General features: G+C 41.8%; 1 protein-coding gene across 14 annotated transcripts in view; it reads right to left on the bottom strand.

Annotated features, from left to right (window-relative positions):
* The window catches only part of LOC138761350 (uncharacterized), a 125,219-nt gene that overhangs the window by 23,522 nt on the left and 88,012 nt on the right, over positions 1–13,685 (bottom strand). For 11 of the 14 annotated variants that reach the window (XM_069933374.1, XM_069933384.1, XM_069933329.1 and 8 more), the window contains 2 exons: positions 4,916–4,966; positions 1,170–1,217 (listed from right to left, as the gene is read on the bottom strand). In XM_069933374.1, the coding sequence (XP_069789475.1) occupies positions 1,170–1,217; positions 4,916–4,966 (99 nt within the window). Of the gene's footprint in view, positions 1–1,169; positions 1,218–3,950; positions 4,095–4,915; positions 4,967–13,685 lie in introns of those variants that run through there. The other 3 variants (XM_069933409.1, XM_069933338.1, XM_069933364.1) reach the window with 2 other exon arrangements.

Raw genomic sequence — 13,685 nt, 5'->3', positions numbered from 1 at the left:
TGGCCTACTCCTGTTCCTACTTCTTATGTTCCTAACCTCAGCCCTTCATCTTTAATTATTTCTGAGCTCCAGCACCCTCTTTCCACTAGTCTATAAACCACCCCATAAATAAAGGACCAGAACATCTTGCAGTCTTTCAAAGTTAGTTTATTATATACAAAATGTGTTTCCTTGTGTTTGCCACGCTAAGAGGCACCACTAGTCCAGTGCCCCTATCAAGAAGAGAAGCAAAAGAGAGTACCTTCAGAGACTTTGAATGTCCTTGAATCTTGCTACCTCCTGCACTCCTATAACCTCATAGCTGAACAGCCTTCTGTCCATTCCAACGGGGACCCTGAGCTCCAGGCATCTATCTATCCTGGATCCCAATGCGATTAAGGTTGTCAATGCCTGAGGCTATTCGGCAGACTCTAACAGTCCCCTCATGAATCTCAGCCCTGATACCTGTTTTTCACAAGCCAGCTGCCAGCTTGGTTTGAAGACTTCGGCTGTCAAGGTCTATGCCTGTCTGCTGTTGTGCATTCCTACACTGTACAGTCCTCTCCCAGCTTTCTTATTCAGGGGGTGGGGGGAAAGAGTATGTCTGCCCATCCTGGTGTCCTGCACCAGCCCACTGATCATCTGGAGCCTGTAACCATTGAGGTCTGAGCTGCCGAGCATGCATGCTATCTTCTTAAGACACTGTTCTCTATGAGTTCTTCAATGTGGGGAAAAAAACATCATCGCCCCAGTTCTAGAGGAAGTTTAAACCTGTTTATGGTTGTGGGGTGGATGAATGTGCAGGACACTGTGCAGGAGCGCTGAAATGTACATGTCCGATCCCCCCCAGGTCAGCGTCAGTGCCACCATTTTACTATCAATTTCTTGAGGTTCTCATTTTTGCAAATCAAAGGGTTTGAGGATTAATCAGTGTAAATAATGTGTTATGAATGTAACAAACCAACTTTAATTACAGATTCTCACATTTATAGAGCAGCTTTGCTGCAGTAGCATCTTGGTAATCTGAATTTCTTATCACCATTATGGAGTGAGCTAAAAATTAAGTGAGCCCATGAACCATAACATGCAATGGACGGAACAGATTTCTAAGAATCAAAAAGAAAAATAGTTCTGCATATTTTTACAGGATTATGTCACACTGTTGCAATACGCTTTTTTGTAAAGCTCACCTCAAAGTGTTCTAGTGTAAATTTAGTTTGTTGTTTCTTGTAGTCAATCTGAATTAAAACAGAAGAGAAGTTCATGTTTTTTTTTAATGGATAAATGGAACTACACCAGATATCAAATATATAATTATGACAATATCCATCAAAATTAATACATACAGATCAGGTGGAATTTGTTAAGAGAAGACTACTTAATATAATACATATGGCAAAATCAAAGTTGAATCCAAGTATAACCATCTCTCTAGATGCAGAAAAAGCATTTGATCAATTACAATGATCTTTCTTATTTAAAACACTGGAATTGGTATAGACAGAAAATTTATAAATTGGATAAGAACTGTTTATCATAAACCACAAGTCAAAATTATAACCAACAATAAGGTGTCAGCAGTTTTTCCCTTGAGTAGAATCCTCTCTCTGGCACTTTTTAATCCTAGTTATTGAACAACTGGCAGAAATTATAAGGAGAGATCCGACATTAAGGGCTTCAAAGTTGGAAAGGAAGAACATAAAATTAGTTTATTTGTTGATGATGTGGTTTATATATATCTGACCCAGCTGAATCCTTGATAAAATTACAAGCAACATGAGAAAAATATGGAAGAATATCAGGTTATAAAATAAATATGATCAAGAGTGAGATAATGCCATTGAAAATTTTTGATTATGAAAGGAATCAAAAAGGTAGATTTAAATGGAAGATAGATGGAATCAAATACTTAGGAATAATGACGGATAATAATAACTTATAAATTTAATTACAATTCTTTTAGAAAAAAAAGAAAAAGATTTACAGAAATGGAAAGACCTGCTACTCTTGTGGGTAGAGTAAATTGTACTAAAATGAAGGTGATGCCAATATTACAGTATCTTTTTCAATTGTTGCCTATTGCACTACCTAAAAATTTATTTAAATTATTGAACAATTATGTAAGGAAATTCCTATGGAATAATAAAATGCTGAGAATTTCATTGGAAAAGATAATATGGGACAATAAATTGGAGGACTATAAGAAGCATTATTTATCAGCACGAGCAAGTTTTTTTTAAAAATCATTCTTTTTTGAAGAAGACAGTCCCACTTCTTGGATCCAAATGGGGTTGAATTCAATAAAAGAAGCAGCAGCGAAAGACTTTATTTATAAGTAGAATGTTAATAACAAAAAAAGCCAGGTAATCCTATATTAATACATATGATTAGAATATAGCAAGAAATAAATGAGTGCATTGGAAAAAAAAAAGCAAGTATATCATTAAGAACACCATTATGTAATGTATGAATCTGGGTAACAAAATATTGAATTCATGGTATGATAAAGGAATAGGATATATTGATGACTGTTATATGGATGGATCTTTTATGTCTTTTGAACAATTAAGAAATAAGTACAGAGTGCTTAATTGGACTTTGTTTTCTCCAGCTAAACTTGTCCCTAAAAGAAAAATAGGGGCCAAGTCTGGGCTCACTTGAAATTAGTGAAATGGAATGAACGATTTGGTTGGAGAATACACCTATATTTATAACTATTATGTACTATGCTCTCCAGAATGAAAGAGTGAAACAAGGTTTACAGAGATCGAGAGAAATGGGAGTCAGATCTAGGTGTTACAATAATGAAAAGATGTTGATTTGATTGGTGTTTGGATAGCATGACAACAATTATAAATACAAGATACAGATTAGTGCAATATAATTTACTACACCAATTATATCTCTCACCACAGAAGTTGCATAAATCAAAATCTGAAATATCGGAAAGGTGTTTTGGGTGTTGGATAGAAATAGGAATGTTCTTACATGCTATGTGGTTGTGTGTAAAGGTAAGACATTTCTGCCAGGATATTATTGAAATATTAAGAATAACAGAGGTGGCCTTTATGGGTGAACTGGAGCTTTACCTTTTGGGCAGCTTCATTGAAATAAGTAATAAATTACTAAATTCCAAATTTCATTTGTTAAAATAGCCTTAGCAGTGACTAAGAAATGCATTGTGATTACTTGGAAATCCAACTCCCCTCTACATATAGCATGATGAACTGCTGAGATGAATAGTTGCATACCTATGGAAAAAAAATTCACACAACTTAAAAAAACAAATGACATATTTATTAAGATATGGCAACCATATATGGATCATATAAGGGCCTAATTGTAATTATAAATACAATAATTAAAAAGGATAATAATAAATGCTGCTAATTATAAATTCCAGTGACTTCCCCATATAGCATTCTTGATGATCAACATAAATGTGAGCCATGATGGGGTGTGTGGATTTATACTGAGAAAGCAAGGGGGGGGAGGGGAAGGGGTTGTTTTGTTTGTGTGTGTATATTTAATATTGGAGAGTTTTTCTATATTTATAGAAAAATTACAAAAAATATATAGACACACATCAGAAAAGGAACTATCAAATCAGAGAAAATCTACAGGAAGCACATAAATCCAACTTCACCTTCCAGAAACTAAAATTAAATTAAATTGGCCATTTCAAATGAGCAATGGGAAATTTTTATTCATAAAATGCAATATGGAAAAAAATATAAAAATTAAAATCATTGAAATAAATTGAGTGCAAATTATTTAGTGATCTTGATTGCAAATACGTTAACATGAGCAACAATGTTATGGTGCCATTGACCAGGGTTCAAATCCAGCACTGACTGTAAAGTGTTTGAATATTCTCCCTGTGTCTGCATGGATTTCCTCTGGGTGCTCTTGCTTCCTCCCACCATTCAAAAAAAAACTTACCGGGGTATAATTGGTGGCATGGTCTTGCGGGTTGAAAGGACCTGTTACCATGCTGTATGTTGAAATTTAAATTTAAATTCTGAATGATCTATCTTTGCCATGGCTTTATATTGGATAGTTACCACAGCTTTATCCTTCACCACAAGTTTCATTTCTTCCTCTGCACAATATGACTATATAAAAATAATTATAAATTAGTTATAAATTATCTACCAAGGTTCTACAGTTTAAAGCCCAAAGAATGGTATAGGCCTGGCATAAATTAAGGACACTGTGGCACAACTTTTGGTTTAAACTTCAAGGTACATAACAATTTATGGACATTATCACAAAATGAAGATCAATCAATTTCCTGGTTGTCCTGAAATAACCTTATGCTAATGCTCTTGTCCACATGGCAAACAGCCATTCAGTTTAATTCAGACATATTCCAAGGTTCCAAACTCTGATCAGTCCATATTGTTTAACTTGAAGTAAACAAAACACAGTGCTCAAGTTATTGGACCAGCAGTCAGAATTCTGAAACACTGATTGTTCTATTTTCCCTACCTCAGACTTGATGTACCAAATAACATCCCTTGTTGCCTTGCAGAAAACAATCCTATTCCATTTCTTATTTTCCTGTAACCTATCCATGCTTATTAATATTCTTCTAATTTCTTGCCATTGTGGCACATCGTGATGCAGGCGAACCGGCTCCGCATGTGACTGCCACGGTAGGGAGCAGCCACGTTAAGATCGGCATGGTGGGCATAGTGGTTAGTGCTACTTTTGTTTTACAGTGCCAGAGATTGGACTTGGGTTCAAATCCCGCGCTGTCTGCATGTTTTCCCCGCTCTCCCATGTCTGTGTGGATTTTCTCCAGGGGCTCTGGTTTCCTCCCGCTGTTTGAAATGTACCAGGGGTATAGGTTAATTGGATGGCAGAAACTCATGGGCCGAAATGGCCTGAAACCAATAATCATACTTAAATGGTATTATATGTGGTTAATCACCTTTCTTTTAGATAGAGTGAAAGAATATTCAAAAGACTCCACACTTCCAATCTGAAAGGGAAAGAATATCACTCTTACTAAAATTTGGGAGATAATTTTTCTTTATAATAGCCCATCATTTGTTAAAATAAACTTTTATTCCCAGGTCAAACTGCCCAACTTAAAAAAAAATTCAGTACATTTTACAAAAACTGCTCTTAAATTGGAAATAAAACTGATTGAAGAATAGAGTCAAGAACCAGGAGCCAATGAGGTCATGTGATGGTGGACAGCGAGTAGGAGCAGAATCCAGGAGCTCTTCTGAAAGAGAGACAAAAAGTCCACAACGAAATGTGAAGCCCAATGGATGTCAGGCTGCAGAACCTTGTGGAAGAGGAGGTCGGCGGGGCTCACTCAAGGCCACTGTGGGAGTTCGCAGCTGACTCTCCATCAAGAGAGAGTTGCCCAGAGTTAAGACAGGCAGGCAGTGAAGAGCCTATGAGCAGCGATGATGGCCGTGGGACGTCATGTCAACAGAGGAAGGGTCTGAAGGAGACAGCTGCGGCAGCAGCAGTAGTGGCAACATCAAGCAGGTCGAGGGTGGCACGGGGGTTCAAGGGCTGGCGGTAGCGGATGGGAACAGAATCACATGCGATATTGGGAGAGCAGCCTGACCTGTGGCCCAGGCAGACCCTATTGGCAGCAGATGAGGAGAGGAGGCTCTGGATGGCGAGAGGAGATGGCTGAGAGGTCGAGGACAAGTGGCATGGAGAGTGATGGTGAAGGGGAAGAGGAGAAAGGTGAAAGTGAAGGCCTGTTGTCGTAACAGGTGAAGGTGTCAGAGGGGTGGAGGCATTCTTGGAGGCCAGATTAAAGACTGTTTTAAAGGGACTTTCAAAAGAAATGGGGGAGATAAAGAGGGCAGTGGCAGATCTGACAGGGAGAGTTTCTATTGCGGAGGGCAATGGCCTCAGTCAGTCTTGGTGAAATTTGAGAATTTCAGGACTGGGAAAGGGTTCTTCAAGCAGCTGCTGAGGATGGGGGTGGGGGGTGGGTGGAAGCAGTTAATCCAGCCATTAGTGTGATATTGCTGAAGCGAAGGAAACAGTTTAATGAGGTGAAAAAGGTCTTGTGAGCCAAAGCATTAGAATATAGATTATTACACCCAGCAATGCTAAAGGTTATATTGCCCTGGGGGGGGGGGAGAGAGAAATAAAAATTTCAAAGGAGGCGATGAGATTCACCAAATCCTTAGTGGCCACCCAGGAGGAGGGGCAATAAGCTAAGAAGGAGGGTTTCTGTTTGAGAATATATATTTGTAAATATTATATATCTATTACTGTAAATATGCTGTATTGCTTATTAAGTTCTGCCTTAAGGTTTGATATGTTATTTGGGCCTGTATATATGAGAGGAGTTTGGGGATGACACGGGAAAGGAGTGAGTAAGATGGGTGCTGTGTGCACACCTCAGTTTGGTAAGGGAATTGGTGTCAATCATAGGGTTAGTGGTGCCAGGAGTTTAGGGGGACAGAAGGTGGAGGAGGAGTTGAATTAGTGGGGGGGGGGGGGGGCGGGGGAAAGATACATTATATTGTCTTACTTGCTGAATTTCTTTTCTTAATTTTCTTTAATTGACATATCCTTTGGTGGGTGTGTAAATCTATGTTCAAGGTCTGATAGGACAAAGAGGGCAGAAAGGCCAAGGGAAGACTTGAAAGGGAGGTGGGGGCTGGGGAGGATATCAGGAAGATATGAGATTATGGATCAGATAATTAAGGTGGTAAGTATGAATGTCAATGGGATAGGATATCAGGAAGACCCTGAGATAATGGATCAGATAATTAAGGTGGTAAGTATGAATGTCAATGGGATTAATGGTACGATAAAGAGAGTGTGAATCTTGACACAACTTAAAAAGATGCAGATGGACATAGTAATTTTACAAGAAAACCACCTCACGCATCAAGATACAAAGTTGAGGAGGGGTGGATGGGTCAAGTGGTGTCGTCCTCCTTTGGTTCCAGAACCAGGGGATTGGCTATCCTGATAGGGAAGAATGTTCCATTGGTGGTCTGGAGGTTCACTGACCCCGTCGGGAGATTTGTGATGATGCATTGTCAACTTAACTTGGAATCCTGTACCCTGATAAATGTATATGCCCCAAAGTATGATGATAAGTTTATACAGGATATATTTTTGAAATTATCTAAAGGGTGGGGGTGGGGGTGGAAATAAGGTATTGATTGGAGCGGATTTCAAATTTGGCCTGGATCAGGTCATGGATAAATCTATAAAGAGGGTCATGAGGATAAAGGAACTGAATTTTTAAAAAATGTTTTATTTATGATTTTCCAGACTTTAACTCAGTTATCAACATTATCAGTGTCAATGTTAACGTAATCAGCATTGACAACAATTTATAATTGACATCTACCTATTTATACAGTTTCTGCAGAGTTCAAGTTATTTTATCTCCCTTCCTCCCCAACCCCTCCTTATTTAACACTCAAAGTTTAACTAACCACAATTATACAGGACACTGAGGACACTCACAACAAAGGTGTGAAACATATATTGGGATTTTGTGGGTTTTTCATGGCACGGCGGTCAGAGCTCAAGCTTCTTTCTTGACTTTAACTGGTTAGGATAAGATAGATCTCCTGTGCCCTCCCCCAAATTCCCCACCCAAGGCGGTTGAGGAGTAGATGGGGAAGGCAGGGCAATAAGACACAACGGTCTACCTATAGTCATGCTCTTAGGGAACTTGTGTGGGGGCCAAATTTTTTTAAAGTATTGCATTTATTTCCTTAAGTTGTAAGTGATGTTGTAAGTGATCTTCTCTAGGGGAACACAACTTTGTATTTCCTTATTCCAGCGTGCAATGCTCAGGCAAGAGTCGGATTTTTAGGTAACTGCTATGCATCTCCAGGCCACTGTCAATGCGATCATTACGAATTGGATTTGGAATTTGGACAGCTTCATTGTAAGTCTTATGTCCATTATATTTCCCAACAGGAACAACTCAAGGTCCTGTGGGAATTCTTTACCTATAATTTTTCCCAGGACTAGACCTAGTTTCACCCAAAAGGGCCTCACCCTGGTACATGTCCAGGTTGCGTGCACAAAGGTTCTTGTCTCAATTCTGCATATGAATCATTGATGTGATCATTCTGGTTAAGATCTGTTCAATTTTTGTGGCGTCAGGTACAGCTGGTGCAGAAAATTGTAGTCATGCTGGTTTGACACAGGTCGGAGAGCACCGTTCATCAATCATTACTCATAAGTCCGACTCACACTACAGCCTTGATTTGTGAAGGCCTGGTTTGCGTCCTTCTGCTTGGAGCAGGAGATACTTTGGTGAGATCAACTTCTATGTGTCCCCCCTTCGAATCATGGTCTCTATATCACTGCACTTTGGCAGGGCCATTGTTGGACCCAATTTATCCTGCAGAAAAGATCTTATCTGAAGATAGCAGTGGAACGTCTTGTTTGATAAGCCATACTATGTCTGAGTTGTTCAAATGACATTAGTTGCCCCTACTCATAACAATCCACTATGCACCTGATGCCACTGTGACTCCAGGATCTCGTTACCTACCATTAATGGTATTAATCTATTTGGAGTCGGGGTGTTTTTGGTGACAGTCCCACTTTGATACCTAAATATTGGTTAATTTTGTTCCAGAGAGTGATGATTTGTTTTAGTATAGGGCTGCCTGCTTTTCCAGATATCAATAAATAAAGTCCTCTGCCACCTTCTTGCCCATCATGTGCAGGCCAATTTGTGCCCAGGATGGTACATCTCCCCCTTCAAAGAGTGAGGCGATGTATCTTGACTGTCCTGCCCAATAGTATTTCTTGAAGTCTGGCATTTGTAGTCCACCTAGACTGTAATCCCAATTCAATTTTTCCATAGAGACCCTGGCTACCTTTCCATTCCACGGAAATGTTCTTAATTGTGAGAACAAATTTTGGAAGAATCCCTGATGCAACATCACGGGCAATGTCTGGAAGAGGTACTGAAGCCTTGGCAACACATTCATTTTAATACAGTTGATTCTTCCCACCAAGGTTATTGGCAGGGACATCTACCTATTTAAGTCCTCCTTGATTCTCTCAAGCAATGGGGTATAATTTAGTTTATATAAATTATTCAAGTTGTTGTCTATTCTGACTCCTAGATACTTGATCTCATTTTGTGGCCACTTTAAATAGCTGTTTTCTTGACATTTACTGTAGTTCCCTTCAGTGAGTGCATAATTTCACTCTTGTTTCAAGATCTCCCCATAGTCTTCCAGAGTAGAGCGCAGCTTGCACAGCAAGTTTGCTGGGTCTGTCACATCCATCAATACATTATCTGCAATTAAGTTGATTTTATGTTCTTCCTGGCCTGCTCTAAAACCTTTCATGTCTGGATTCTGGTGAATAGCTTCGGCTAGCAGCTCCATGGCTGTATAAACAGGGCTGGAGACTTTGGGTACCATTGTCTACACTTGATCTTGTCAGTGGGAAAGCTGGAGAAATTTGTCCATTGGGGACAAATTTAGCCTTGGGGACATGATACAACGGCCTTATCCAATTTGTAAAAGTTAGCCCTAACCCCAACTTTTCCAGCATCTTGAATAGAAAATCCCACTCCAACCTTTCAAATGCCTTTTCTGCATCCAGGGCCACAGCCAGACCTCTCTTGATTCTGGTTTGTGCCAAATGCATTATACATGACATTCTGCCAAAGTTATCTGCTGCCTGTCTTTTTTGCACAAAGTCCACTTGGTCTTTGTTTATTAGTTTTGGAAACAATTTTGCCAATTTATTTGCCAAGGCTTTGGCAAGTATCTTATAATCTATGTTTAACAGTGAAATGGGTTTATAGGAAGACAACATTAGCGCATCTTTGTCTTTTTTAAGAATCGCCGTAATGATTGCTGTCGAAAAAGATTCTGGGAGGGTAAGGGTCTCCATTGCCTGATCTATCACCTCCATATAGAGAGTCATCAGTAAATCTTTAAATTCGTTATAGAACTCAGGTGGAAGTCCATCCTCCCCTGGAGAATTGTTAGTCTGCAGCGAGTTCAATGCTTTCCATATCTCCCTCTGTGAAGGGAAGATCTAGGTCCTCCTGTTTTTATGGGTTTCAATTGGGAAGCTCTAATTTGGAACCTGTTGACTTTATCAGAACCTCCCCCCCACCCTCATTAGTTCTGATTTGCATGACCCTCACAAAATTCCCTGAAGGTCTCATTGATCTCCTTTGTTTTGTACATGACCCTGCCATTCCCAGCTTGTATCGCATTGATCGTCCTTGAGGCCTGTTCTGTCTTCAACAGCCAAGAGAGGATTTTATGGACTCTCTCCCCCCAGTACATAATATTTTTGTTTTGACCATATTATGGCCTTTTCCACACTTTACGTTTGAATGTATTTCATTTTTTTATTTGCTAGAGCCCTGCAGTTGGCCTCTGAATCTGATTTTTTTGAAATCCTTTTCTAAGTGAGTAATTTCTTGTTCCAATTTGTCCACCTCCCTTTTTCTTCACTGTTTTGGTGTATCCAATTATCTGACCCCTCAAATATGCTTTGAGGGTAACCGATAGGAGGAATTTATCTGGAATAGAGGTACAGTTGGCCTCACAGAATATGTCTATCTGCGCTCTTATAAAATTACAAACCTTCGGCTTCTTAAGCAGCAACACATTAATACTGTAGTATTCTGCTTATCTGGCATTTCTATTGTTAATGTCAGAGGTCAATGATCTGAGAGAAGCCTCAATATGTACTCAGCCTCCATGATCCTACCCTCTGTATGGGATGAAGCCAAGAAAAAAATCTATTCTAGGAGTCATGTTGTTTGTGTAGAAGGAATAATCCCTCTTCCTCAGATGTTTCTGCTTCTACACACCTATCAAGTTCAGCTCCTTCATATAGCCATAGTAGCCTTTGCTGCCATTGTATTAGTTATTTTCTTTGTTGACTTATCTAAGACAGGATCCAGACAAAAATTTTAATCTTCCCCATTCGGAATGTTCTCCTTTCCTTCTGCCAATCTTAGGAAAGTGCTCGATAATGAAATTTTCATCATCAAAGTTGGGGGCATAAGGTCTATGATTCTGAATATATCTGACAGTGCACCATTACAAATCTTCCTGTTCTGTCTGTAGTCACATTCTGCACTCTCACAGGAACATGCTTCCCTATCAGAATTACCACTCCTCCTTGCATTCGAGCTGAACGAGGAGGATATTACCTGGGCCACCCATTCCCTTTTTAATTTTTGGTGTTCCCTCACTCTTAAGTGAGTTTCTTGGAGAAAGGCCAGATCTACTCCCATTTTTTTTTAATGTATGCCTAGACTCTTTTCCTCTTCACCATTCCGTTCAGGCAATTAACATTGAAACTAACGTACTTTATACTCTTAGTCATGGCCCCGAAGACTCTCAGACCTGTGTTTCTTCTGCACCTCTACCCCATGTCCATTATTCATCCGATCTTTTACCATCAACTATCTGCTCCAGCCCGCCAGGCCTGCAACAAACCCTAGGAAAATAAGGCAAGGACAAAAAAGACAACAAACCCAAAAAAAGAGGGGAAAAAACCCCCAAAATTATAATAAGACAGTAATCATCCCCAATTTATAGCCTTGTTCCATCCATTGTCCCCTCTGTGGTGATACACTACTAGCCTAATGCAGGGGGCAATCTCTGTACCACCGGAGGACAGACTGCACCTGGCCAGCTGTCAATCAGCTGACCTGAATAGACCCCTAAGGGGCTAACTGCACCCGGCAGGCTGTCAATCACCCGATCGTGATATGTTCCTGAGCCAGCCTCTCCTGAGCAGTCACTCGCAGCCACCATCACAGCCACTAATGTAGCAGAGACTTTTAGTCAAATAAAGCCTGTTGTACAGTCTTTAAGTTTGTGTCTGCTTATTGCTGCTGCAGTGCATCACAATTTATTTGGCTAAAAGTTAAACCTGCCATGGAAAAGCTCCTGACTGTCAGGAGCCTGGAAATCGACTCTTGGCACCCTGAAGCCCAGGCCCGCTTCGAGATCTGGAAGCACGCGGTCAAGGCAGTCATCCAGATCCACTCTGACATGGTCAATATGAACCAGAAGAAACTCGTGGTGGTCCACACTAAGATGGGCCCTTGTGCCTTCCAAGCCCTCAAGGACTGCACCAAGGACCCGGAAGCAATGGCTACCCTGGAGGCCATGTACAAGCCCCTGACTAACCTGGTATAAGCCAGATACCTGCTAAGTATCCGAACCCAGCAGCCAGGTGAGAACATCTGAAGTCTACCTGGGAATCCCGTCCATGTTTGGCAGAGCCCAGGTTGAACAAAAAGGAAGTGGAGCGACTAATCAGGGACATCTGTGTCCGAGGTCTGCACTCAAAGACCATCCTGCAGAAGCTGATGGAAGATAACATCTCCTCACTTGCCTGAACTGTGGAGATGGTCTGCTCCTTGAAGGCTGCAGCCTTCCATGCAGAAGTCTTCAACTCCCGACTCCCCCAAGCCTCTGCGTGGCTGGCCCAGATGGCTGCCGTGACTCAGAGACTGGTGGTGGAAGAGAGTATCAATGCTGCAGGCACCCAGCACCCTTGTAAGTACTGTGGGTCCTAGTGTGGGTCAGGCCGACAATCTCATAAAAACTGCCTGGCCAGGAACCTGTTCTGCTCACGAGGTGGCAAGAAAATGTGCCTTTCTAGGCCTGCCATCAGCTCAGTTTCCCTCACATCGCTACCCACCCCCTACCCCGGACCCCACCATGTGCGAGGACTGGGTGATACCATTGCTCATCCCACTACTTCCATCCTCCTCGCCAGCCCCACTTCCGGCCCTGCCCTCGACAGGCACCGTGGCCATGTATTCACCACAGGCGCCACCATACCTGCTGAAGCCTCACCTGCCAGGATTGATAATGATGTCACTTCCGCTGATGCCAAATATGCCACTTCCACTGGTGCCAAAACACCATTTACGGCCCCTTTGATGACACTATCGCCTGTGCATGCGGTGCGACCGGGGAGTAAAGCAAGCCAGGGTGCTGCCACCTTGCGCTGACTGAACACCGCCGCCATCTTGGGCCGATCGGGCCTACTCGATACTGCACCACACCCTCCACCCAGAACAGGACGTAGTCAATATGGGCACCAACCAGACCGCCCACTTGACGCACCCCATGCCTGTGGACACCGCCACTGGCTGCCACTCACCTCAACCATCGGGGAACAGCGACTCGGACTCTGAATTGGTCCTAGCGACCAGTACATTTAAAAGAGACATTCTAAACGGACTTGGGTGCTCGATGATGAATGTTGCTATCAACGGTAGATAACTAAATGCTTATGTGACAGCTGCAGCATCAAGAGTTTTATACATCCTAATGTGGCCCGGACACTAAGACTTAAATCTACCCCACGAACTTTGCCATAGCGTTCGCAGCCAGGACTGCTCCATAACAGCCGTTGGGCACTGCTCCGTCGATCTAACTGTGGGAAGGGAGACATGCAATGGGTTCAGGCTCCTGGTCATGCCCAAACTTTGTACCCGTCCTCTTAGGGATATACTTCCAATGCCACTTACAGAGCATCACCCTCGCATTCGATGGGCCCCTACCCCCACTCACACTTCACAGCACGGTGTCCAACCAGCCCCAGCCCACCTGCGGCCTCTCCACACTGCGCATCACCCCTCCCGCCCTCTTCAACTACCTCATGCCAGACTGCATTCCAATAGCAGCCAGGAGCAGGCACTATTGCGCAGCTGATTGAGACTTCATCAGAGT

The sequence above is a fragment of the Narcine bancroftii genome, chromosome 1 (genome assembly GCF_036971445.1).
Source record: "Narcine bancroftii isolate sNarBan1 chromosome 1, sNarBan1.hap1, whole genome shotgun sequence".
Classification (NCBI taxonomy): domain Eukaryota; kingdom Metazoa; phylum Chordata; class Chondrichthyes; order Torpediniformes; family Narcinidae; genus Narcine; species Narcine bancroftii.
Note: the sequence above shows the minus strand (reverse complement) of the source record. Positions and strands in the feature narration are given on the sequence as shown.